This window comes from Bombina bombina, chromosome 3 (genome assembly GCF_027579735.1).
Source record: "Bombina bombina isolate aBomBom1 chromosome 3, aBomBom1.pri, whole genome shotgun sequence".
NCBI classification, from domain to species: Eukaryota; Metazoa; Chordata; class Amphibia; order Anura; family Bombinatoridae; genus Bombina; species Bombina bombina.
Window position 1 is genome coordinate 809152922 of NC_069501.1, and position 27125 is coordinate 809180046.

A 27125-nucleotide genomic window follows, 5' to 3' on the forward strand; every position below is an offset into this window, starting at 1 on the left:
ATCAGCTACAGTTAAAGGTACAGGAACATAACAAAAATGTTTCAACAAGTTTCTCAGGGTTCCGTCCTTCAAAATGGAACCCATTCGATCCATTCTTCCCTTGGTCCAAGATGGTCAGTTCATGACGACCATAGACCTGAAGGATGCCTATCTACATGTTCCCATCCACAGGGATCATCACCAGTTCCTGAGATTTGCTTTTCAAGACAAGCACTTTCAATTTGTTGCTCTTCCGTTTGGCCTTGCTGCAGCTCCCAGAATATTCTCAAAGGTTCTGGGGGCTCTTTTGGCAGTTGTCAGGTCTCGGGGAATTGCGGTGGCGCCTTATATGGATGACATATTAGTTCAGGCGCCATCTTTTCAACAAGCAAACTCTTATACAGAGATCTTATTGTCTTTTCTACATTCCCATGGATGGAAACTGAATCTGGAGAAGAGTTCCCTTGTTCCAGCTACAAGGGTTTGCTTTTTAGGGACCATCATAGATTCCCTATCTATGATGATTTTTCTGATGGAGGTCAGAAAATCCAAACTGCTCTCCTCTTGCCTCTCGCTACAGTCTACTGTTCGGCCATCAGTGGCTCATTGTATGGAGGAAATTGTTCTGATGGTCGCTTCCATGGACATCATTCCTTTTGCAGTTATGCATGCACAGACAATGGAACGGAGACCATTCAGATCTGTCTCAGAGAATAAATCTGGACCATTTGACAAGAGACTGTCTCTTGAGGTGGATTTCTCAGGATCATCTGTCTCAGGGCACATGCTTCCGGAGACCCTCCTGGGTGATTCTGACAACGGGTGCCAGCCTGCTAGGCTGCGGAGCAGTCTAGGACTCGTTAAAGGCGCAGGACCTATGGACTCGGGAGGAGTCTGCTCTCCCCATAAACATCTTGGAGTTGAGAGCGATCTACAATGCTCCAATGGCTTGGCCTCAATTGTCCTTAGCTTGGTTTATCAGGTTCCAATTGGAAAACATCACCTCGGTGGCTTACATCAAACACCAGGGAGGAATTCTGAGTTCCTTAGCCATGAAGGAGGTGGCACAGATTATTCAGTGGCATGAGCTCACAATTGTTGTCTATCTGCCATCCACATTCCAGGAGTGGACAACTGGGAGGCGGATTTCCTGAGCAGACAGACTTTCCATCCCGGGGAGTGGGCTCTCCATCCGGAGGTGTTCTTCAGGTTAACCCTCAAGTGGGGGGTCCCGGAGTTGGATCTGATGGCGTCTCATCAGAACACCAAGCTTCCAGGGTACGGTTCAAGGTCAAGAGATCCACAGGCCGCTCTGATAGATGCTCTGGCGGTTCTTGGGATTTCAGTCTAGCATACCTGTTTCCTTCGTTTGCTCTCCTTCCACGAGTCATATCTTGTATCAAACAGGAAAGAGCATTGGTAATTCTAATAGCTCCTGCATGGCCTCGCAGGATCTGGTATGCAGATTTAGTGAAGATGTCATCTCTGTCACCTTGGAGGTTGCCTCTGAGGAAGGACCTTCTAGCTCAGGGTCCATTCCTCCATCCAAATATTGTTTCTCTCAAGCTGATTGCTTGGAGATTGAACACTTAGTTCTGGTTAAGCGTGGGTTTTCTGAATCGGTCATTGAGACCATGATCCAGGCTCGTAAGCCTGTTACTCGACAAAATTACCATAAGGTATGGCGTAAATACCTTTATTGGTGTGAATCAAAGGGCTACTCTTGGAGTAGGGTCAGGATTCCTAGAATTTTGTCTTTTCTCTAGGAAGGTCTGGAGAAAGCATTGTCAGTCAGTTCTCTGAAGGGTCAGATTTCTGCATTATCTATTCTTTTACATCTTTTACGTTGGATGTGCCAGATGTTTAATCTTTTTGTCAGGCCCTGGTCAGAATTTGGCCTGTGTTTAAACCTGTTGCTTCTCCTTGCAGCCTTAACCTTGTTAATAAAGTTTTACAGCAGGCTCCGTTTGAGCCAATGCATTCCATAGATATTAAGTTGTTATCTTGGAAGGTTTTGTTTCTTATTGCTATCTCTTCTGCTTGGAGAGTTTATGAACTCTCGGCTTTACAGTGTGATTCGCCTTACCTTATATTTCATGCGAATAAGGTGGTCCTTCGTACTAAATTGGGGTTTCTCCCTATGGTAGTTTCGTATTGAAGTATTAATCAGAAAATTATTGTTCCTTCTCTCTGTCCTAATCCTTCTTCTCATAAGTAATGTCTGTTGCACAACTTGGATGTGTGCGCGCTCTAAAATTCTATCTACAGGCTAAGTATTTTTGCCAGTCTTCTGCCCTGTTTGTTTGTTCCTCTGGAAAGCTTAAGGGTCAGAAGGGTACTGCTACTTATACTTCTCAACCAGAAGTAAAGATAATTCGTTTTTGTTATGAGAGTGCTGCACAGGAGCCTCCTGAAAGAATTACAGCTCATTCCGCTAGGGCTGTCTCATCTTCTTTAGCTTTCAAAAATGAAGCTTCTGTGGAACAGATTTGCAAGGCTGCAACTTGGTCCACTTTGCATACTTTTTCCAAATTCTACAAATTTGATACTTTTGCCTCGGCTGAGGCTTCTTTTGGGAGAATGGTTCTTCAAACGGTGGTGCCTTCTGTTTAGGTTGCCTGTCTTGTTCTCCCTCCCTATTCATTCAGTGTCCTCTAGCTTGGGTATTGGTTCCCACTAGTAACTGGAATTACGTTGTGGACTCTCCATGTCTAAGAAAGAAAACAAAATTTATGCTTACCTGATAAATTTCTTTCTTTCCGGACATGGAGAGTCCATGTCCCCATCCTGAATTTATTTTTGACTAAACCTCAGGCACCTCTACACCTTTGTGTTATTTCCTTTTTTCCATTTCCCTTCGGTCAAATGACTGTGGATTATGGGTAAGAGGAGTGACACTTGACAGCTTTGCTGTGGTGCTCTTTGCCTCCTCCTGCTGTCCAGGAGTGAATATCCCACTAGTAATTTGAATGACGTAGTGGACTCTCCATGTCTGGAAAGAAAGAAATTTATCAGGTAAGCATAAATTTTGTTTTTATGGTCCCTCCCTTGAATAACAGATAGCCTCAGTATTGTGCCAGGACTCAATACACTCAGGTGAGTCTGATAGATGCCCTAGTGGTTCCCTGGTCATTCATCTTTCCTCCATTTGTGTTGCTATACAGAATGATAGCCAGAATCAAAATTAAAACTCAGAAAGCAATCTCAAAGTTAAGAAGTAAATACCCCTGTAGTGAGGTTGCTCCCATTCTCAAGAACACAGATCATCATGAAACCCCATGTAAGTAGCACATTCATGTTATTCTTGAACCCCTTCACTACTGGGACTTTCAGAGGAAAAACGTGCAAGAATTTTTAGCATTTTTGCTTTTACTCCATTTAACAGAAAAAGAGACTTTTTTTATTTACATGTCAAAAAAAGGTATTGATCTAGATCCATTTTGGTATATTTAATGCCACCATTTCACCGCCAAAGTGGGTTTCTCACTGAAATTATTTACATACTGCTTGTGCAATCATGGCACAATTGGTTATAAAAGCTTCTCTGGGATCCCATTTGTTCAGAAATAGCAGAGATACCTGACTTTGCCATTGCTTATTCATAATTAGAAGGCCGCTAATTGCAGCTGCACACCACACTTCTATTATCCCGGCAGTGAAGAGGTTAATTAGGTAGCTTGTAAGGTTACAGGGATAGTAAACACCAAAAATGTTATTGTTTAAAAAGATAGATAATCCCTTTATTTACCATTCCCCAGTAGTGCATAACCAACACTGTTATAGAAATATACTTTTAACCTCTGTTATTACCTTGAATCTAAGATTTTGCTGACTGCCTCCTTTTCTCAGATCTTTTGACAGACTTGCATTTCAGGCAATTAGTGCTGACTCTTAAATAACTTCATGTGTGTGAACACAATGTTATCTATATGAAACACATGAACCTAGCTCTACAGAATTTGGCGGCGCTATACAAATAAATGATAATAATAAATGATAATAACCTATGCCCTCTAGCTGTGAAAAAGGTCAAATGCATTAATTTAAGAGGCGGCGTTCAAGGGATTAGTAATTAGCATATGAGCCTACCTAGGATTAATTTTCAACTAAGAATACCAAAAGAACAAAGCAAGTTTGATGATAAATGTAAATTAGAAAGTTGTTTAAAATTACATGCCCTATCTGAATCATGAAAGTTTAATTTGGACTTTACTATCCCTTTAATATTAGCTTTATTGTAGAGATTAGCCTCCCACCTAACACTTCCCACCCCATGATCCCTCCCAAACAGGTCTCTTCCCTCCCTCACCCCCACTGGTCACCCCATCTTAGGTACTGGCAGACAGTCTGCCAATGTGACAATTTAAGGCATTTATTTTTAATTATAAATGTTTCTTTCTTAAGACACGGTGAGTCCACGGAATCATCAATTACTGTTGGGAATATCACTCCTGGCCAACATGGAGGAGGGAAAGAGCACCACAGCAAAGCTGTTAAGTATCACTTCCCTTCCCCCAATCCCCAGTCATTCGTTTTGCCTTCGGTGAAAGGAGGAGGTGAAGTTTTGGTGTCTGAAGAAGATGGATTTATTTCACTTCAATTAAGATTTTATTATTTTGAATGCCAGAGTAGGTTTACTCTGAACTTCCTCTCAAGACTGGGTCTAGCTCTACTCCACGTTAGTCTCTTCAGTAGGGCAGTGGTGGCTTTAAAGCAGTTAGGAACTTGTAAGGTGGGCCTTGCTGCGTTTTCCTAACATATTTGCTGCCCTAGTATAGAAAGCCAGAGTAGGTTTGCTGTGATCTTTCTTTTTCTACAGGTCTCTGTGAGGAGTGGCTTTCTCTCATGCTGTGTAGGCCGTCCTCCTGCCGGGCGGCTAGATGCAGGTAAGTGCCTTTGTGTCTTCTGGGGCTAGGAGACTGGCACTAAAAGGGTTAAGATCCTCTCTGCAACATTATGTGGGACTTAAATATCCTTTAGAATTATATTTTTGGCAGGATGCAGGCACTTAAAGTGACAGGAGACTAGGGGTTAATATAGATTCCCCTGCTTTTTTGGGGCTGATGTATAATATTTAGAGGCTCCTAAGGGGTTAATGACTTGATTCCTCTAAGGTTTTTTCTTATGACTGTGCTCTGTTGAACTTCTGTAGCTTTTTAAGTACAGGCACAGTATTTGAAAGTTGTGCGCTGTTTATTTGACTGTGCATTTGTATGGGTCACTCACTCTGTACAAGGTTTCCTAGCAGAGGCGCCATTGAGAGCATTGTTATTACACTGCATCTGTGCGCTATAATTGCGCTGAGTGTTAAGTGATTTTGGGGCAAGGAATTTTACATTGATGTTTCAGTGCCTTTTTGAACTGTAAGGGGGACCTTGATGGTGGCGTTCTGCTGGAAGATTTAAGTGCAATGTCAATAATTGTTGCACTTAATTTCCATGCTGCTGCCGTGCCTCCTTCTTCACCGATCCGGTCCGGATCCGGTCATGTGACCCCACATATTTAGTCTACTCCAGTGGAGAACAGAGTATATAATTATTCAGTTTGGCTCTGTGAGAAGATGGTTCAAGACGTTTCTGTCTCATAATGTGGAATACGTCTTATATTCCTTGTAATAAATTAGTCTCATATATAATGTATTTAATAAGCCTTTTCTCCCCTATACATAACTAGGGTGTTGCTATGGTTTCCCTTACTCTGTGAATTTAAAGTGACAGGTTTTTTTTGTTAAATTTTAAAATATTAAATTTAAGTTATTGGGGCTTATGTTCCTTGGACCAATCTTCTTTCCCATGAAACAAATGATTTTTGTCCTTTGATTTCTATTGTTTTTGCTAAGCATATTCTCCCTCATATTAGCAAAATATTTTTTAAGATCTATTTTTTTCTTCTGTGCTGCATGTTTAGCTATAGCTATTGCATGTACAGATAGATTGTTGCTCTCTGAGTTTTATGTACTTGTAATTTAGAATATTATATGGTGAATTCATCATGTCCTCTCAGATTTTCTTTTCCAATAAATTCTGTTTGGTTCTCAGACACTAAATATTGTCTTTAAATATGGAATTATATGTGTTGTTCCTCGCTGGATCTCCTGAGTTAGAGATAGAGCATTGCCTCTGAGCCATTGTCTCCTAGGATGATACTGTTTAGGCAGTGCCACAGCTTTCTCCTTATATGTCCCAAGCCTATATGGCGTCACATGCAGTGCCCTGCGGTTACTTATTATCTCCTGGAGGAGTGTATTTGCCTACAAATTTTGCAACTCAGGTGTCCTCGGCGGTATCTGTGGCTTTATCTTTTTTTCTCCTTACTTACAGGGAAAATGCAAGAGGACGTTTAAAGTTCAGATAGTATGGTTTCTGCTACGCAGGTGCTTCTCTCTCCTAAGCCTGGTGAGGAAGATTCGCAGGTAGTTTCTGAGAGTGAAATCTTATATGTGGACAGTATAATTCCTTCATCTGATGCTGAAGTCATCTTCTTCAGATGTATGCTTGCACACCTCGTGTACTGTTAAAGGAGGTTTTAGCCATTTGGACGACATCGATATCCATGTCGTTGTCAACCCTTGGAAGTTTTGTAAACTTGATCATTTCTATGATCCTTCCTTTGCGGAAATGTTTTGAGACATGCTATGGAAATTTTAACAGGTGTAGGAGTGCTAGGGATACCTTTCTCCCTGCCTACCGTCCTTTAATGCATTTTCCTGTTGTTGACTCCATTAAAAATGCATGGTGCCCTAGTAGAAGGGAGCTTTTCTACTACGGCTCAGAGAGTTTTTATCTGATTCTTTACGGATCCATGGTTAAGAGCATTGTGACTGAATTCTCGGTCAGCTGATAAACCTACCTGTGGTTTAGTGGTACAACCTAGGCTTTATAGTTATGCAGTTGCAGGTTCAATGCTTGACGCTTTGGGCGTCTCCTTTTAAGGATGAGACCTTGTTTGGGCTTGGTCTAGCAGAATTATCCTCTGACTTTAAGGGTTTTCCTACCTCGCGTCAAGAGAGTAAGACTAAAAGAAAGTTTATTTTTCCTCTTTTTGCAGGGTCAGTCATGCCTTTTGGGAGTCCAATCTAAGATTTCCTTCCAGGGGCAGATTCCTCTCCTAGAGTATTTGCAATCCATATATGATGAGAGGCATTCCTTGAATGGGGTTCAGGATCTTCCTCTCTAGGAGTGATAGTTCCAGTCCCAGTTTGGGAACAGGATCTAAGTAATTACCTCTAATAACTCAGATTCTGCCCTTCAAAGTAGTATTCTTTCTCCTTTGTTTTAAGAGGGCCTGTTCATATCGAACATAGACTTGAAGGTTTTATTGGTCCTTTGATTTGGGATCTTCTCAAGTTTCTGAGTTTTCGTCATCCTAGACAGACCTTTAGGTCTTAGGGTATTGCAAGGGTGTTTTTCTGGACAATATATGGTTCAGGTGTCATCTTTACATCGAGCAAACTCTCTTTCTAGAGATCTTGTCTAATCTACTTTCCCATGAATGTGAAATTAATCTGGAGAAGAGTTCCCTTGTTCTATCTACAAGGGTGATTATTTGGGGACCTTAATAGATTCTCTATCAAGGAGAAGATTTTTAACAGAGTTCAGATAATCTAGGATTTATTCCTTTTCCTTTCTCTGCATTCTTCTGTCCGTTCAACAGCAAGGCTCCTGTGGTTCAGTATATAGCCATTTTGCAACCTGAAGGTTGGGAGATTGGACCTAGCTGTAGTTATTTTTACCTTCACATTTCAGTTATTCTATGTATAGAGGAAATTGGTCTGAGGGTTAACCATGGACATCCCTTTATTGTGTTTTATAAAACGTTTCAGGAAGTATTTGTCTTGGGTGCGTGCTTCTAGAGACATCCCTGGGTGATGTGACCACAGACACCTCCCTGCTGGGCTGGGAAGCAGTCTGGGTCTTGATAAAGACGCGGGGATTATGGACTCGGAAGTGTCTGCTCTCCTCTTAAACATTTAGAAGTTGAGAGTAATTTTCAATGCTTTGATGACTTGGCCTCAGTCGTCCTTAGCCTGGTCCAATCGGACTATTTTACCTCAATGGTTTACATCAACCACTAGGGAGGAACTCGGAGTTCCTTAGCCATGTAGGAGGTGACTTGGATTGTTCAGTGGGTGGAAGCTCACAACTGTTGTCTATCTGCCATCCACATTCCAGGAAACAACTGGGATGTGGATTTCCTGAGCAGACTGATTTTTCATTCTGAGGGAACATTGCTCGTATCAAACAGGAGAAGAGCATCTGTAATTCTAATAGTGTCTGCATAGCCTCACAGGATCTAGTATGCAGACCTAGTGGAGATGCCATCTCTTCTACCTTGGAGACTTCCTCTGAGGAAGGACCTTCTGATTCAGGGTCCCTTCTTCCATCCAAATTTTGTTTCCCTAAAGCTTACTGCTTAGAGATTGAACGCTTAGTTTTGTCTAAGCGTGATTTTTCTGAGTCGGTCATTGAAACCATGATTCAGGCTTTTACCATAAGATATGGCATAAATATCTTTATTGGTGTGAATCCAAGGGCTACTCTTGGAGTAGGGTCAGGATTCTTAGAATGTTGTCCTTTCTACAGGAAGGCCTGAGAAAGGTTTTTTCAGTCAGTTCTCTGAAGGGTCAGATTTCTGCATTATCTTTTTCTTCATAAACTGGGAGAGTCCACAGCTGCATTCATTACTTTTGGGAATTCAGAACCTGGCCATCAGGAGGAGGCAAAGACACCCCAGCCAAAGGCTTAAATACCTCCACCACTTCCCTCATCCCCCAGTCATTCTTTGCCTTTCGTCACTGGAGGTTGGCAGAGAAGTGTCGGAATATTTAAGATAGTCTCTTATGGAGGGTAGTACTCTTCGAAATGGGACTGGAGTTTTAAGTAATCATGTCAGCCTCTCAGTGAGAGCAAAAATGAATGTTAGAGTCGGGAGATGCAGGGGGAGTTGTTCTGCGAAACCAGCCCGACTCATTTTAACAGCTCCTTAGCAATCAGCGTTGACAAATTTCCCTGCCTGCTTTCTTCTCCCAATTCCATGTCAAAACCGAAGCTACTGTCTGTCACACTTGAAGGGCCATGTTCCTGTTCCACGGCATAGATTCCGGTAAAATCGTTTCATTTTACTTCGATGATGTCAATGAAATGTAAACGAAGAAGTCAGGGTCTCAGTGGGACTCCTTTATCTTTATGGAATCATGGGTTAATATCTCCTGAGGGGGGTTATTGAACACGGGGGACTTTTATCATGTTTGTTATGTTATTCTGTCTTCTAATGTGTAGCGAAAATTGGGCTTGTGGCTATATCGGAACATAACAGCCTTTTTGTCAGGAAGCATGGCCCTGGTGGCCTTGGTGTGCTTTTTTCTGGCCTGCACGGTGTACCTTGTGACTAGGCGTGGTCACGTTCTGTTCTCCACTTCCGTATTTCTGATCATGTGGCGACAGAGAGAATCTGTTCGCTAGTTGTCTGGGTCACAGGAGGTGGTGAGTGCCCCAGCCATTGGGGAGGTGTAAGGTGCCATTTTTATTTTTTTCTATCCATAATTATCTATCACCAAGTTATGGAGGATTCTAAATCTGATTTAGATTCTACTTCTTGCAAAGAGTATGAAATGGCCCGGGTAATCCATGCCCATCAGTTATGTTCCGAATGCCGCTTTAGAGTGCTCTCTTCTCCCGGAACAGGGAACTTAGAGTACGCCGATCCATCCGCCCCTGGGTATCCCATATCCTGTGAGTTGCGTCCCCTAGAACCTTCCTTGGCTAAGCAAGCAGGTGTCCCTAATGCGGTTACCCCTTCTCCGGAAGGTGGCTTCTTTCATCCAGAGGTTACTGCATGGTTCTGCATGGCCATATTTATGGTGTTGGCGCATTTACATCTTCCAGAGAGAGAAGTGTTGCTGAGATACTGTCTGTGCTAACCATGGCTCGTCAGTCGTGGGATTGTCTGGGTCAGGTCAGCCATCTGGGGAAGCGGTTTCCTCTGAAGCTTCAGGGGTCTAACCCTCAGGGCCGGGGTCGTCACTTGCCCCAGTGGAGGCAAGTCTTGCTTTTCATTATAGACTGGCGTACCTTCGTGTCCTGCTGCGGCATGTTTTGGCGGTGCTTTAGGATCCAAGTCCTAATAGGTTGGGGGATCCGCAGTCTTCTGTTCCAGACAGCAAGCTGGGATAGACGTGGAGGGATGCAGTTAATCTCCTTATCGTCTCCAATTTCCTTTTTTTTGGGGTATATTATTCCAGTTCTGAGCTTTGAAGGAATGGGGTCTCTGATTGGCTGGTCTTGTTAGTGTACCCATTCTTCTTGGGCGTTCACCTGCGGGTGCTGCCTTCTTTTTCTTTGATCCGGTTAGGATGTATTTTATTTCTTTTGGAAGCTCATGTCTGTTATATTTTTTCTGTTGGAAATTCTCTGGAATTTGATACTGGCGATTTTGTGGTCGCTTGAGCACTTTCGCGGAAGTCACATGTTAAGGTTTCAGTACATTGTTATGTCCTTAGTTTTGTCGATCCTATGGGATCTTGATTTTTCTGTGGCCTGGGTCAGTTTTGAATGCCCTATGTAGCAAGCTGGCCCTGGTCGGGCGCTAAACTCTGTTCCTTACGGCTTATATCATCCAGGTGGTGCTGGTGTAACTGGCTGCCTGGTTGGATGGTGAGTTTCTCACTCGGATGAGGAGTTAGTTTCTCTTTGGGTTCTCTTCAGATTGAATTATGCTATTTCGTTTTGCTAGAGTTTTCGTGAAGTGGAACTTCCATAAGCTTCAATATATTTTTTAGGCTCTGCCCATGCAGGGCTACATATGGAGAGGAGGCCTTTCGTACCCAGACGGCAGGCTGGTTCTTTTCTCTCCTTTTAAGAAGGAGCATCAGGGTGGCCTCGCCTAAATTGTGATTTGCAGGCGACCGTAGGATTGCACTCAGTCCTCGCTGTCCTGTTCTTATGTGTTGGTAAGGGTCCAGTTGTCCTTTTGGATCTGTTTTCCTTGATGACAGTATTTATTCCCTTGAGTTGAGGCTGATTGGGCCCTTTTCTGTCTCCTTTCCTTGGGGTTGGCCTTTGGTAAGCTGTTTCAGGAAGTAGGACCTTTGGGTTTTTCTACTTCCAGGATTCCATCTGCTCACATATTTTTGGAGTTTGCAGATTAGGGTGTTTCCCCGTTTTTGGGTTTTTACCCGTCTGGGGTTAGAATGTTAGTTCATTCGTTATTCCTCGAACTGTAGGGACTTCCAGGAGAAGGATCCTGAGAGGATCTTGGAGACTATAGTCCTATTTTCAATCCAGAATATCTGGGGTTGAGCTCTGTTCTCTTGACGTTCCCTTAGTCTTTGGACTTCATGCTGTTGTCCCGAGTGCCTTAGGGTCAATGAGAGTGGCTGTGTGGCCTTCACCATTGCCTAGCACCCTTTTTTAATTTGGGAGTTGTTTCCAGTTGTGGGTGTCTTAAGCACTCTGTGTCTGGGACTCTTACGTGGGAGTTCAGTGTCCAAGGTTCCTTGAATATAACTGTGATGCATTGCCTGAGGTGCGAAGTCTGCTCCAGAGGGGTAACCCAGTGGTTCCTCAGGGGGTAGTACGTTTGTTAGCCGGCTCCGAGTTCTGGGTGTCTGGGTTTATTTGTCCTGGTCCTTGTCTTTGACTGGACTTTTTGGAGTTCTGTACCAGATCCCTTAGGGCGGTTCGGGACGGTCCTGTTCCCGGTTCCTCAGCATCTTCAGTTCCTACCGGTGCATATTTTCTCTTCTTGAGAATTAGTCTTCTACTGGACCGGCTGTAGTGGCCGGATGTTCGATACTTGACCTGTTGAGTTGTGTGCTGTGCTGGTTTTCCCTCCTGTTTTCGTTCCACCATGGCTTAGTGGCAGTCTATGCTTCCTTGAAACCTGAGGGTCAAAAGTTCTAATACAGCTGTGGCCGTAATTTCATTATGTTGGTCCTGCAAATACCCTCGCCTTAGGCATATTTATCCTTAGTATCCACCTGATGATGGGAGGTACTTTTCTTCCTCTGTTCAGTGGGCTTGTCCCCCCTGCCTTGCCTCCAGGATGTCAGAGTGAAGGGATGAATTTGTTGTGACATGCCATCCCTGCACTTTTCAGTGGAGGGTCTCTCTTTGGGAATACCCTTAGTCTTCAGGAAGGGGGCTGCGTCTGGGTCCTGGACCCAAGCTTTTTTTGAGGGGGCTGGTTACCTCCTTTTTTCCTTCCTGGAAGTCTTGCAGATAGGGGAATTGTATTCCTTTGTCCTTTTGGGCATTATCAGTCACTTTTTGTGCTGGGTCCGTTGCCCGGAGCAAGGATCAGGGATCTGTCAGATCTATTGATCTTTGGCCGCGTATTATAGTTTGATATTGTGAGCCTTCCTTAAGGGGAGGCTTTGCGGTAGATCCTTCTCGGCAAGTAGTTTCTCTACTGTTTTTCCAGGTTCTGGTCTTTTCTTTCCGGTCCTTTTGGGAAGGAGTTGTTCTGCACTCTTGGAGTCCTTCTTCTTTGAGGAAGCTCCTGTGCAGTTTAATGCCTAGGGTTGGCATCTTGGGCCGCTAACTACTCCGTTGCTGCAGGACGCCTGTGGCTTTGGAGGAGTATATCAGATATTTTGATACTGTTTCATAGGCTTCCGGGGACAGTCTGTCTTCCTGGGTGCGAGTTGGCACTCTGCGTAGGGGAGGGGTTTTCCTTCTCCCTTTCAGGCTCAGGGCATTAATTAATCCTGTAGGGTTTTTCATTGGTTTTGCCTTGTTTCATCCTGGTTTACTCTTTTGGAGTTACCTTTGGCGTTTCTTTCACCCTAGTCTCATATCTGAGTCCTTGTTCTTCCCTTCTGGGGAAATGTGGATGTTCCCCTTACTTTGGGTGGGGGTGAGTTTGTTTTGCGGGCTGATTGCCTGTGGAACTTTGTTTCCTCAGGGGCTTTTCGTCCGGTCGAGTCTAATGACCTGTGCGGTCTCTAGCAAAGGCCTTACTGGTTCTAACTGTTGGGCAGTTACTTGGGCTGTTTCTTTTTGTCCCTTCGGCTTCTAGTGAAGCAGTTTTCTTGTCGGGAGTATGGGTGTTTTCAGGTTGTGGTGCCCTCAGAATGGGCCGCTTTTTGTACTCGCCCGTTTTGCATTCAGTGTCCTCTATAGCTTGGGTATTGTTTTCCCAAAAAGAAGGAATGCAGCTGTGGACTGTCCCCGTTTATGAAGAAAAACTTAAATTATGCTTTCCTGGTCATTTTCTTTTCTTCAGATGGGGAGAGTCCACAGCTCCCTGCACGTGTTTTTGTATGGGGCGGCTGTAATTTTTTTTATTTATTTTTCTGGCACCTTTTTCACCCTGATATTTATCCTACTGTTCCTTGTTCCCTTGGCAGAATGACTGGGGAATGAGGGAAGTGGAGGTATTTAAGCCTTTGGCTGGGGTGTCTTTGCCTCCTCCTGGTGGCCAGGTTCTGAATTCCCAAAAGTAATGAATGCAGCTGTGGACTCTCCCAGTCTGAAAAAAAGAAAATGATCAGGTAAGCATTATTTAAGTTTTTTGCTTCATAAGCATCTGGCGGACGTGCCAGATATGCAATCTTTTGTCAGGCCTTGGTCAGTATTAAGCCTGTGTTTAAATCTGTTGCTCCTCCAGGGAGCATTAACTTTGTTCTTAAAGTTTGACAGCAAGCTCAGTTTGAGCCATTGCATTCCAAAGATATTAAGTTGTTATCTTGGAATGTTTTGTTTCTTATTGCTACTTCTTCTGCTCGGAGAGTGTCGAAACTCTAGGCTTTGCAGTGTGATTCTTCTTATCTTATCTTTCATGCCGATGAGGCGGTTCTTTGTACTAAGTTAGTTTCCTTCCTAAAGTGGTTTCGGAAAGAAATTTTAATCATGAAATTGTTGTTCCTTCTATTGTCATAGTTCTTCTTTTCTGAAGAATGTTTGTTGCACAACTTAGAGGTTGTTCATGCTTTAAAGATTTTCTTTTCAGGCGACTAAGGATTTTCGCCAGTCTTCTGTTCTGTTTGTTTGTTTCTCTGGGAAACGTAAAGCTCAGAAAGCTTCTACTACTTCTCTTTCTCTCTGGTTGAGTAGTATAATTGCTTTTGCTTATGAGACTGCTGGGCAGCAGTCTCCTGAGAGAATTACAGCTTATTCCGCTAGGCTGTCTCTTTCTTTTGGGTTTTCAAAAATGAAGCTTCTCTGGAAAGGTTTTGCAAGGCTGCAACTTGGTCTTCTCTGCATACCCTGTCCAAATTTTTCAAATTTGATATTTTTGCCTCGGCTGAGGTTCTTCTGAGGTTCTTCTGAGGTTCTTTGGGAGAAAGGTTCTTCAATCGGTAGTGCCTTCTGTTTAGGTTACCTGTCTTGTCCCTCCCTAATCATCTGTGTCCTCTAGCTTGGGTATTGATTCCCAACAGTAATTGATGATTCCGTGGACTCACCGTGCCTTAAGAAAGAATTTATTTCTAGATACTGTGAGTCCACAGCACACCCTTATTTTCAGACAGTTTTTTTAAATCTAAACCTCAGGCACCTCTACACCTTGTGTTATTTCCTTTTTCTCCATTTTCTTACGGTCGAATGACTGGAGATTGTGGGAAGGGATACTTAACAGCTTTGCTGTGGTGCTCTTTGCCTCCTTCTGCTGGCCAGGAGTGATATTCCAAACAGTGATTGATGTTTCCGTGGACTCACCGTGTCTAGAAATAAATAAATTTATCAGGTAAGCATAAATTTAGTTTTTTGTACGTTGTAATATCTTCTGCAGTTTTGGAGTCCCCTATCCCTCCAACCTCCCTTATCCCTCCCAAACAGCTCTCTAACTAGTGCCGCCATCTTAGGTACTGGCAGTTGTCTGCTAGTACCTATAAAACCCTTTTTTATGTGTTTTTTTTTTTTTTTCTTATTTGAATATTTTTCTGTAGTATAGTGGTCCCCCCCTCACGCGATCACCAGCTAGGGATTCCCCACACCTCACCTTTTTTCCATAGCATGCCTTCCCTCCCTCTCTTTATTTTTGTAGTGTTGGGCCCTCCCACTCCCTCTGCTGCTGATCCGCCTACCCACCTCCCGGATTCCCTTACACACCTCCCACCGGCACCAGCAGATGATCATTGCACACAGGGACACAATGTCACTATATGTAACAATCTGGCATCTGTCCTCATATGGAACCAGAGCACCGATCACGCTTCGGTCCCAGATGCGGGCAGGTGCCAGGAACTCAGGTGTAACTCCAGCTCTCAGGTGTAACTTAACAGCCGATACTGCTGGAGCTTCCCAAAGCTCAGACGTATATATACGTTGTGCGGTACGATACGTCCTTATGGGTGAAAGGGTAAAAATAAATATATAAATATTTTTTTAAAAAGTCCAAATTGATTGTTAATGCCATTATCCGGGACAGTAAACCCATTCTATGTAGTGAGAATATACATTTTGTCAAGCTTGATACAGTTCCATTGTTTGAAAGGAGAAAAACTCATAACTGTGCTTTATCGATTTACAGTGTGTGCATTTTTGAAGTCCCTTTATTGAAGAATAGAGTGAAGCAGGATCTGCTACCTGCATTTATTATTGCCTCATAGGTCTTGTGGCACTTAAGGCTCTGAAAGTGCATTTGCATAAATGGAACCCATTATATTAATTTATGATGTGTGCAATTAAAGCTACACTAAAGTCAAAATTAAATGTTCATGACTCAGATAGAGCATGCAGCTTTAAGAGACTTTACAATTTACTTTAATTTTCAAATTGTGCTCAGTCTTTTTATATGCATATATGAGGCACAGCTACTACTTAGCATGTGCAAAAGTTCACAGTGTATCAGTTCACAATCATATCAGTCTGTGATTGGCTGATGGCTTTCACATCATAGATGGCGGCCGACAAACTGAAATCATTTTTGAAAATTTTCCGAAAAAATGTGCTCATTTAAAATTCAGAGTACTATTGCATTGTGTTTTTATTATGCACTTGTTGATTATGTGATTCTACTCAATTTAATGGCCCTGTAACACTTTCGTATTATCTGCATAACTTTATAATAAACCATTTTAAAACTAAAATCATAAATTAACATCCCAACTACTGTATTTTATTGGTGTACTTGTATCTGCTTAATAGTTTAAAAGTGCATTTCCATCTAAAGGGGAGGAGAGTCCACGGCTTAATTCATTACTGTTGGGAATTAAGAACCTGGCCTCCAGGAGGAAGCAAAGACACCCCAGCCACTCCCCCACTTCCCTTATCCCCCAGTCATTCTTTGCCTTTCGTCACAGGTGGACCACAGAGAAGTGCCGAAGATCAGAGTAGTCTCTTTTTGAGGGTAGTACTCTTCGGAATGGAACTGGAGTTTTAAGTAGTCCTGTCAGCCTCTAAGTGAGAGCCTGTGTGAAAGTTAGAGTCCGGAGATGCAGGGAGAGTCTTTCTGCGAAACCATCCCGACTCATATTAACAGCTCCACAAGCAATCAGCGTTGACGAGTTTCGCTGCCTGCTTTTTTCACTCAAGTCCATGTCAGGAGCGAGGCTACTAACCTGTCACACTTGAAGGGCCGTGTTCCTGTTCCACGGCGTAGATTCTGGTTAGATTGTTTCATTTTATTACATAATGATAACATGGAAGACAGGGTCACAGTGTGTCGCCTTTTATCGTTAAGGAATCAAGGGTTAATTTTCCTGGAAAGGGGATTATTGAACGGGGGTTATACATGATATTGTTTATTGTGTCATTGCTGCATTATGTGCGAGATGAGGCTCTGGCAATGTGTGGAACTTCAGGTGACTTACAGAAGTATTGCGCGGCCATTTTTTGGCGCGTTTTCTCCTTGGGGTAGTCCTGCCAGGCATTCCATGTGACCGGGTGTGGCTATCTCTCTTCCTCTGTTGATCTGCGGTGCAGGAGACAAAGCGGTTTCTGTAGTCTGGGTCACAAGAGGTAGTGAGTGCCCCAGCCATTGGAGGTATTTAGGTGCCTATTTATTAAGTTAATCTAGTCCGTAATAACAGCGCAATCTATGGAGGACTCTGACGTGTTTAACAAGGTCTATGGAGGACTCTGACCCTATTTAACAAGGTCTCAGTCCTGTGTTTATTGCAATGGAGGTTCTGGTAGAACAGCCTGCTCAACTATGTTCAACATGCCTTAATAAAATTACGACTTCTAAAGGTAAATTGATGTCTAGTACTACTGAGCCGTCCACCTCTAAGGGTTCCCCGTCCCATGAGGTGCGTTCCCTGCATTCATCTCCAATTGCACATGCAGCACCCCAGGGTCCAACCATTACTCCTGCGGGAGAGATTCGTTGGCTGTCAGCTTCTGCAGATCATCTGCAAATGGCGGTATCGAAAATGATCCATGCCTTGCCAGGTTCTGCTTAGCGCAAACGTAGGGCGTATCAAGGCGGCCCGACCCAGGGCCCACCCCTACTCTTTGGAGGAGGCCCCTTCTGGGTCGGAGTCCGTGTCATCTAAACCTCAGGTTTAGGATAGAGAATTTGCGCTTTTTGCTGAAGTAAGTGCTTGCTACTCTGGAGGTTCCGGAACTGAAGCTTCCAGAGGAACCTGCAATTTTTAGGCTTGATAAGGTTTATAAGGACAGGGTGGTGCCTCAGGCCTTCCCGGTTTCTGTTAAGATGGCTAATATTATTAAGACAGAATGGGAGCGATTAGGTTCTTCCTTTTCCCCTTCTTCTTCCTTTAACAAACTGTTCCCCGTTCTGGACTCTCAGCTTGAGCTGTGGGGTACTGTCCCTAAGGTGGATGGTGCTATCTCCACGTTCGCAAAGCGGACAACTATTCCCCTCGAGGATAGTTTGTTGATTAAACAGCCCATGGATAAAAAGTTGGAAAAACATGTTAAGGAAGATGTTTCAACACACAGGGTTTGTTTTCTAGCTGGCAGCGGCCGTAGCCGCGGTTGCCGGAGCGGCAACCTATTGGTGTGAATCCCTGTGTGAAATGGTTGAGGGGGAAACTTCCATTGACGAAATACAGGATAAGATTAAGGTGCTGAAAATCGCCAATTCTTTCATTTGTGATGCCAATATGCAAATTATTCGCCTGAACGCTAAGGTGTCAAGTTTTTCCGTTTTAGCTTGCAGGGCTCTGTGGCTAAAGTCTTGGTCTGTGGACATAACCTCTAAGTCCTGCCTTCTCAAGGAAAGATTCTGTTCGGTCCAGGATTTGATTCGATCATATCCACGGTTATGGGAGACAAGGGAGCATTCCTACCGCAGGATAAGAAGGATAAGCCTAAAAGATCTACTTTTTGTCCCTTTTGTAGGGACAAGGCCCAGCACCAGCAGCCCGCCGCAAAGACGTAACAATCCAAGGGAACTTGGAAGCCGGCTCATTCTTGGATCAAGTCTAAGCAGAGCAAGAAGCCAGCCGAGACAAAATTGGCATGAAGGGACGGCCCCCGACCGGTCTCTGGACCAAGTAGGGGGCAGATTATCTCTCTTCTCAGAAGCCTGGTTACAGGACGTTCAGGACACTTGGGTTCTGGAGTTTGTCATCCAGGGTTACAGGATAGGGTTCAGGTCCCATCCGCCCAGGGGCAGATTCCTCCTGTCAAATCTGTCTTCAAGACCAGAAAAGAGAGAGGCCTTTCTAGAATGTGTGAGGGATCTCTCCTCTCTCGGCATTATCGTACCAGTACCCCTAGCAGAAAGGTATTGAGAGTGCTATTTAAATCTTTTTGTGGTTCCAAGGAAGGAGGGCACGTTCTGCCTGATTCTGGACCTAAAGTGTTTAAACAAGTCTCTGAGTGTTCCATCGTTCAAAATGGAAACAATCTATTCTGCCCCTAGGTCAAGAGGGACAGTTCATGACAACTATAAACTTGAAGGACGCTTACTTTCATGTGCCAATCCACAGGGACCACTTCAAGTTCCTAAGATTTGCGTTTCTGCACCAAAACGTCCAGTTTGGGGCCCTTCCCTTTGGTCTGGCGACGGCCCAGAGAGACTTCATGAAGGTTCTGGGGTCACTACTTGCAGTGGCCATAGCCAGAGGCATTGCTCTGGCGCCCTATCTGGACGACATCCTAGTCCAGACGTCGTCGTTCAGCCTCGCAGAGGATCATTCAAAGACTCTTCTTCTTTTACTCCAATCTCATGGTTGGAAGATAAACTCAGGAAAGAGTTCCCTGGTTCCCAGCAACAGGGTGGAGTTCCTGGGCACGATAATAGACACTATGTCCACGAAAATATTTCTCACAGACCATTGACGCCAGAAGATTGTGTCCTCTTGTCTTGCCCTTCAGTTCTCCTCAAGCCCCTCGGTGGCTCAGTGTATGGAGGTGATCGGACTCATGGTTTCCAGCATAGACATCATTCCATTCGCCAAGTTCCATCTCAGACCTCTTCAATTGTGCATGTTGAAGCAGTGTAACGGCAATCATTCAGATCTATCATAGCAGATATCCATGGATGCTCGGAATCAGATCTCCCTCTCTTGGTGGATCCGTTTGTTGCAACTGTCCATGGGGACATCCTTCATGAGACTGTCCTAGGAGATTGTGACCATGGACGCGAGTCTGGTTGGATGGGGAGCTGATTGAGGTGCCAGGATGGCACAAGGAAAATGGTCCCGGGAGGAGTGTCTCCTTCCGATAAATATTCTGGAACTCCAAGCAATCTACAATGCTCTGAAGGCATGGCCTCTTCTGGCGTCGTTCAGCTTCATCAGATTCCAGACCGACAACATTACCTCGGTGGCTTACATCAACCATCAGGGGAGTACGAGAAGCTCCCTAGCCATGAGGGAGGTGTCTCGGATCTTGGAGTGGGCGGAGTCCCACAGAGCGATTCACATTCCAGGTGTGGACAGCTGGGAAGCAGACTTTCTCAGCAGGCAATCCTTCCATCTGGGGGAATGGTCTCTTCACCCCGAAGTGTTTGCAAAGATTTGTCTCAGGTGGGTATCGCCGGAGATAGATCTCACGGCGTCCAGACTCAATTGCAAGCTACCCTGATACGAGTTGAGGTCCAAGGATTCCCAGGCAGAGCTGATAGATGCCTTAGTGGTACCTTGGGGGTTCAGCCTAGCAAACATTTTTTCACAGTTACCCCTTCTACCTCGTGTAGTGGCACGCATCAAACAGGAGCGAGCTTTGGCCATTCTGATTGCTCTATCGTGGCCGCGGAGGACGTGGTTTGCGGAGCTGGTGGGGATGTCATCCTCTGCGCCGTGGAGGTTACCCTGTTGCAGGGATCTGCTGGAACAGGGCCCTTTTCAACATCAAAATCTCGATTCTTTGAGGCTGACTGTGTGGAGATTGAACGTCTAGTCTTGGCCAAGAGAGGCTTTTCTGAAAGTGTGATTGAGACGCTAATTCAGACAAGGAAGCTCGTCGCATCTACCATAAGGTGTGGAGGACTTACTTGTCCTGGTGTGAGAAGCATGGATACCCTTGGCATAAGGTGAAGGTATCCAGGATTCTGTCCTTTCTCCAAGAAGGTTTAAAGAAGGGTCTTGCCGCCAGTTCCTTAAAGGGACAGATTTCAGCATTATCAGTCTTGTTGCATAGGAGACTCTCTGAGCTCCCTGACATCCAATCTTTTGTTCAGACTCTGTTTAGAATTAGGCCTGTCTTTAAACAGTCTGCTCCCCCACAAAGCTTAAACTTGGTCCTTAGGGTATTGCAGAGGGTTCCGTTTGAGCCTATGCATTCTATTGACATTAAGATTCTGTCCTGGAAGGTTCTCTTCCTGTTGGCCGTTGCATCGGCATGCAGAGTATCTGTACTGGCTGCCTTGCAATGTGAGCCTCCTTATTTGTTTTTTCATGCGGATAAGGCTGTAATTCACACTGGTTTGGGGTTTCTTCCCAAAGTGGTGTCTAATCGTAACAGCATCAGGAAATAGTTGTTCCTTCTTTGTGTCCTAACCCTTTTTTTTTATAAGGAGAGGTTACTTCATAATCTGGATTTGGTTTGTGTCTTAAAGTTCTATCTTCAGGCTACAAAGGATATTAGACCGTCTACATCTCTTTTTGTGGTGTATTCCATGAAGCGCAGAGGGCCTCTTCTACTTATGACACACTATGTGTGTAATTTTGAAGATAGAGTACCAATGGTAAGGGGAGTACGCTTGAAATAATTAAAACATAACTTTTATTAGTACGCAAAAAAACGGAGATAAAATAAAGGGATGTGCAATTAAAAACAAAAGCTACCTGGGGAGTGATAAATTATGTATCTTTTATCACTGCGGTGTCTGAATATAACACTCTTCAGTTGTTGTATAGATAGGGTGTATACAATTGAAATATAAAATATATTAACCCCTGCCTTTATGGAAATGATATTGATACTCAATGTTTCATATATTAACACTTGAGTTAATTGTTTAGAGTAAACCATAAGTTCATTGCAGGGAAAGGTTATCTTGTTAATTGTTACACAGAATATCTTGAAATTCTATGATATTAGAATTGTATAGGGCACATAAATGAGGGCAAAACGTGCATCATAAGTTTGGCAGTCAGTGTGATTGGTGTATACTTATGTATTATTATTGGTGTGTTCCTAGTAACACAAGTTTAAATCTCAAATATTAGTTTGATGATCTTATGTATAGTAAACGATTGATTTTAAGCTATTTGCACTTCTTATAAAATACTTATCACATAAAGTTAGTATTTCACACTATGTAGTGAATATAGATAAGTTTATTTCTGAGAAGATAGCTATAAATATAACCAAGCCAGATTATATGTCAGCAGAGTCTTATAAACAGCTTCAGGTTGTTCCATAAATTGTATTATAGTCAAAAAAGATCAACCTTTATATTATTATATCTCTGGTATTGTGTTAAAATTCTCCCCTTGTAGAGAGAGTCTTAAATAATTTGGTTGGCTAAATAGCATATATTGTATGATATATATGGAGCCCACTTGATTGCTGTATTATTGGATAGTATAGTTGTCACAGGGTATTATTTTTAAGCAGAAACTCCTGTCTGCTTCTGCACACTGAGTGTGCAGTTTCCATATATATCTATCTCACTGACTCATGCTTGGAATTTCCCCTTTGAGAAAGCCAGGTATACGGCGAAACATGTTAGGGAACTGGTGAGGAGTCAGGGAGCTCCTGTGTTTGTTAGGGCTTAGTTACCTGGGGTAATAGAGGCTGTTAATTTCTGTTCTGCTGTAGCAGTCACAGGCATATCACAGCCACAGTACTATGTAGCAATACTAGACGCTTATTAGGCACCACAGAATTTTGTTAATACAATATCTTGATAATGATATATCACTTAGATTGGCACTAAGAGGAGCATAACTGGGATCATTTAGGCAGTCCAAATGCTGTTTTTTACTATTTAAGATATGCAGTACTATGGGCGCAATAGACAACGCTAATAGCTGAATACACAGCAGTCGATTTATATATACAGCTGATTGCAAACACCCGCGAAGTCCAAATAACTTGAAATCCCAACACAGAGCAACTTTTAATCTCTGGTGGGAAAACTAACATATAAGACTAATACGAGGGTGGACAACAATCTGTATAACAAACGGATTAGCTGTGACATACAGAGGCAAATTTTACAGCTGAGAGTTTGCAACAAAATTATACCTGTTGCACATTTAATTAACTGTTACCTTTAATGGTTGCAAACTCAGAGTTAATAACAAGAATATAGTATTATATTTATTATTTTGTTAATTGACCACAGTACTTACTGCTTTAATCTCAATATAATCATAAGCACCAACTTAAGAGATTCATCTAGCAACGATTGTTTAACACTAATATTAGCTAATTCCAAGCATGAGTCAGTGAGATATATATATATATATGGAAACTGCACATTCAATGTGCAGAAGCAGACAGGAGTTTCGGCTTAAAAATAATACACTGTGACAACTATACTATCCAATAATACAGCAATCAAGTGGGCTCCATATATATCATACAATATATGCTATTTAGCCAACCAAAATTATTTAAGACTCTCTCTACAAGGGGAGAATTTTAACACAATACCAGAGACATACTGGTTTATAATAATATAAAGGTTGATCTTTTTTGACTATAATACAATTTATGGAACAACCTGAAGCTGTTTATAAGACTCTGCTGACATATGATCTGGCTTGGTTATATTTATAGCTATCTTCTCAGAAATAAACTTATCTATATTCACTATATAGTGTGAAATACTAACTTTATGTGATAAGTATTTTATAAGAAGTGCAAATAGCTTAAAATCAATCGTTTACTATACATAAGATCATCAAACTAATATTTGAGATTTAAACTTGTGTTACTAGGAACACACCAATAATAATACATAAGTATACACCAATCACACTGACTGCCAAACTTATGATGCACGTTTTGCCCTCATTTATGTGCCCTATACAATTCTAATATCATAGAATTTCAAGATATTCTGTGTAACAATTAACAAGATAACCTTTCCCTGCAATGAACTTATGGTTTATTCTAAACAATTAACTCAAGTGTTAATATATGAAACATTGAGTATCAATATCATTTCAATAAAGGCAGGGGTTAATATATTTTATATTTCAATTGTATACACCCTATCTATACAACAACTGAAGAGTGTTATATTCAGACACCGCAGTGATAAAAGATACATAATTTATCACTCCCCAGGTAGCTTTTGTTTTTAATTGCACATCCCTTTATTTTATCTCCGTATTTTTGCGTACTAATAAAAGTTATGTTTTAATTATTTCAAGCGTACTCCCCTTACCATTGGTACTCTATCTTCAAAATTACACACATAGCGTGTCATAAGAGGACTACAAGAGTGCTATAAGTGTATTCTTTCACGGCCTTCGGGCCTATGTGTTTTTTCTGTAATGTATACAATACACAGCACCATCTACCCAATGGTTATATGAAACAGAAACCAGTAACCTATATAGGGTGTAGTCACAAGAATTAAGAAAGGCAGTGCCATTGAAATCCTCTTCTGGCCTCTTCTACTTCTTTGTCTTTTTGGTTGAGGAGCTTGATTCGCTTGGCATATGAGACAGTGGGACATACGCCTCCTCAGAGGATCATGGCTCATTCAACTAGAACTGTGGCTTTGTCTTGGGCCTTTAAGAATGAGGCCTCTATGGAGCAAATTTGTAAGGCGACTACCTGGTCTTCCTTACACACTTTTACAAAGTTTTACAAATTTCACGTTTTAGCTTCTGCGGAAGCTGTTTTTATGAGAAAAGTTTTGCAGGCTGTGGTGCCCTCAGATTAGGGTACGCCTTTTACCCTCCCGGTTTCATTCAGTGTCCTCTAGAGCTTGGGTATATGTTCCCAACAGTAATAAATGAAACCGTGGACTCTCCTCCCCTTTAGATGGAAAACATAAATTATGCTTACCTGATAATTTCATTTCCATCGAGGGGAGGACAGTCCACGGCTCCAGCCCGTATCTCCAATGGGCGGACCTAAATTTAATTTATCTTCTGGCACCATTTGTACCCTGATATTTCTCCTACTGTTCCTTGTTCCCTTGGCAGAATGACTGGGGGATGAGGGAAGTGGGGGAGGTATTTAAGCCTTTGGCTGGGGTATCTTTGCCTCCTCCTGGTGGCCAGGTTCTTAATTTCAACAGTAATGAATGAAGCTGTGGACTCTCCTCCCCTCGATGGAAATTAAATTATCAGGTAAGCATAATTTATGTTTTTTTATGTTGTATTTTATTGAGGTTAAAACAAAATATTTTAGTGACATACATTTGTTTTATTTTACAAGAATTAATACTGAGTACTGGAATTCCCACATCTAAAACAGATCATAATGTCTATTTATATTATTTTTATAGGTATGTCCTGAGGTACAGCAGTGACTTCTGCCACTGTTTTGCAGTTCTGATAAGGTACTTGCTGTATATTACTAAGTGGACCATCAATGATGATTTCACACACCTCACTCCAAGAGAGCTTATTTCATATGCATTTCCCACCAGTGTACTACTGTTTAATGGCTGAAAATAATCAGAAATACATTTAAATATTTTGGAATCAACTAACTATATATAGCTATTGGATTATATATCTTATATATAATTGTAAATATTAACGTCTGTGTGTGTATACAGTTGCAAGAAAAAATATGTGAACCATTTGGAATGATATGGATTTCTGCACAAATTGGTCATAAAATGTGATCTGATCATCATCTAAGTCACAACAATAGACAAACACAGGCCTAGATTTAGAGTTCGGCGGTAAAAGGGCTGTTAACGCTCCGCGGGTTTTTTTCTGGCCGCACCATAAATTTAACTCTGGTATCGAGAGTTCAAACAAATGCTGCGTTAGGCTCCAAAAAAGGAGCGTAGAGCATTTTTACCGCAAATGCAACTCTCGATACCAGAGTTGCTTACGGACGCGGCCGGCATCAAAAACGTGCTCGTGCACGATTCTCCCATAGGAAACAATGGGGCTGTTTGAGCTGAAAAAAAACCTAACACCTGCAAAAAAGCAGCGTTCAGCTCCTAACGCAGCCCCATTGTTTCCTATGGGGAAACACCTCCTAAGTCTGCACCTAACACCCTAACATGTACCCCGAGTCTAAACACCCCTAACCTTACACTTATTAACCCCTAATCTGCCGCCCCCGCTATCGCTGACCCCTGCATTACACTTTTAACCCCTAATCTGCCGCTCCGTAAACCGCCGCCACCTACGTTATCCCTATGTACCCCTAATCTGCTGCCCTAACATCGCCGACCCCTATGTTATATTTATTAACCCCTAATCTGCCCCCCACAACGTCGCCGACACCTACCTACACTTATTAACCCCTAATCTGCCGAGCGGACCTGAGCGCTACTATAATAAAGTTATTAAGCCCTAATCCGCCTCACTAACCCTATCATAAATAGTATTAACCCCTAATCTGCCCTCCCTAACATCGCCGACACCTACCTTCAATTATTAACCCCTAATCTGCCGACCGGAGCTCACCGCTATTCTAATAAATGTATTAACCCCTAAAGCTAAGTCTAACCCTAACACTAACACCCCCCTAAGTTAAATATAATTTTTATCTAACGAAATAAATTAACTCTTATTAAATAAATAATTCCTATTTAAAGCTAAATACTTACCTGTAAAATAAATCCTAATATAGCTACAATATAAATTATAATTATATTATACCTATTTTAGGATTAATATTTATTTTACAGGCAACTTTGTAATTATTTTAACCAGGTACAATAGCTATTAAATAGTTAAGAACTATTTAATAGTTACCTAGTTAAAATAATTACCAAGTTGCCTGTAAAATAAATACTAACCTAAGATATAATTAAACCTAACACTACCCTATCAATAAAATAATTAAATAAACTACCTACAATTACCTACAATTAACCTAACACTACACTATCAATAAATTAATTAAACACAATTGCTACAAATAAATAACATTAAATAAACTATCTAAAGTACAAAAAATAAAAAAGAACTAAGTTACAGAAAATAATAAAATATTTACAAACATAAGAAAAATATTACAACAATTTTAAACTAATTACACCTACTCTACGCCCCCTAATAAAATAACAAAGCCCCCCAAAATAAAAAATTCCCTACCCTATTCTAAAATACAAATATTACAAGCTCTTTTACCTTACCAGCCCTGAACAGGGCCCTTTGCGGGGCATGCCCCAAGAATTTCAGCTCTTTTGCCTGTAAAAAAAAACATACAATACCCCCCCCCCAACATTACAACCCACCACCCACATACCCCTAATCTAACCCAAACCCCCCTTAAATTAACCTAACACTACCCCCCTGATGATCTTCCTACCTTGTCTTCACCATGCCAGGTTCACCGATCCGTCCTGGCTCCAAGATCTTCATCCAACCCAAGTGGGGGCTAGACATCCACTGAAGAAGTCCAGAAGAGGGTCCAAAGTCTTCCTCCTATCCGGCAAGAAGAGGACATCCGGACCGGCAAACATCTTCTCCAAGCGGCATCTTCTATCTTCTTCCATCCGATGACGACCGGCTCCATCTTGAAGACCTCCAGCGCGGATCCATCCTCTTCTTCCGACGACTAGACGACGAATGATGGTTCCTTTAAGGGACGTCATCCAAGATGGCGTCCCTCGAATTCCGATTGGCTGATAGGATTCTATCAGCCAATCGGAATTAAGGTAGGAATTTTCTGATTGGCTGATGGAAT

General features: G+C 42.4%; 1 protein-coding gene across 1 annotated transcript in view; it reads left to right on the forward strand.

Annotated features, from left to right (window-relative positions):
- The window catches only part of LOC128652530 (cohesin subunit SA-2), an 851571-nt gene extending 826528 nt beyond the window's left edge, over positions 1-25043 (forward strand). The window contains exon 24 of the mRNA XM_053705464.1: positions 24754-25043. Within this exon, the coding sequence (XP_053561439.1) occupies positions 24754-24777 (24 nt within the window). The 3' untranslated portion in view covers positions 24778-25043. The remainder of the gene's footprint in view (positions 1-24753) is intronic.
- The last annotated feature ends 2082 nt before the right edge of the window (positions 25044-27125 follow it).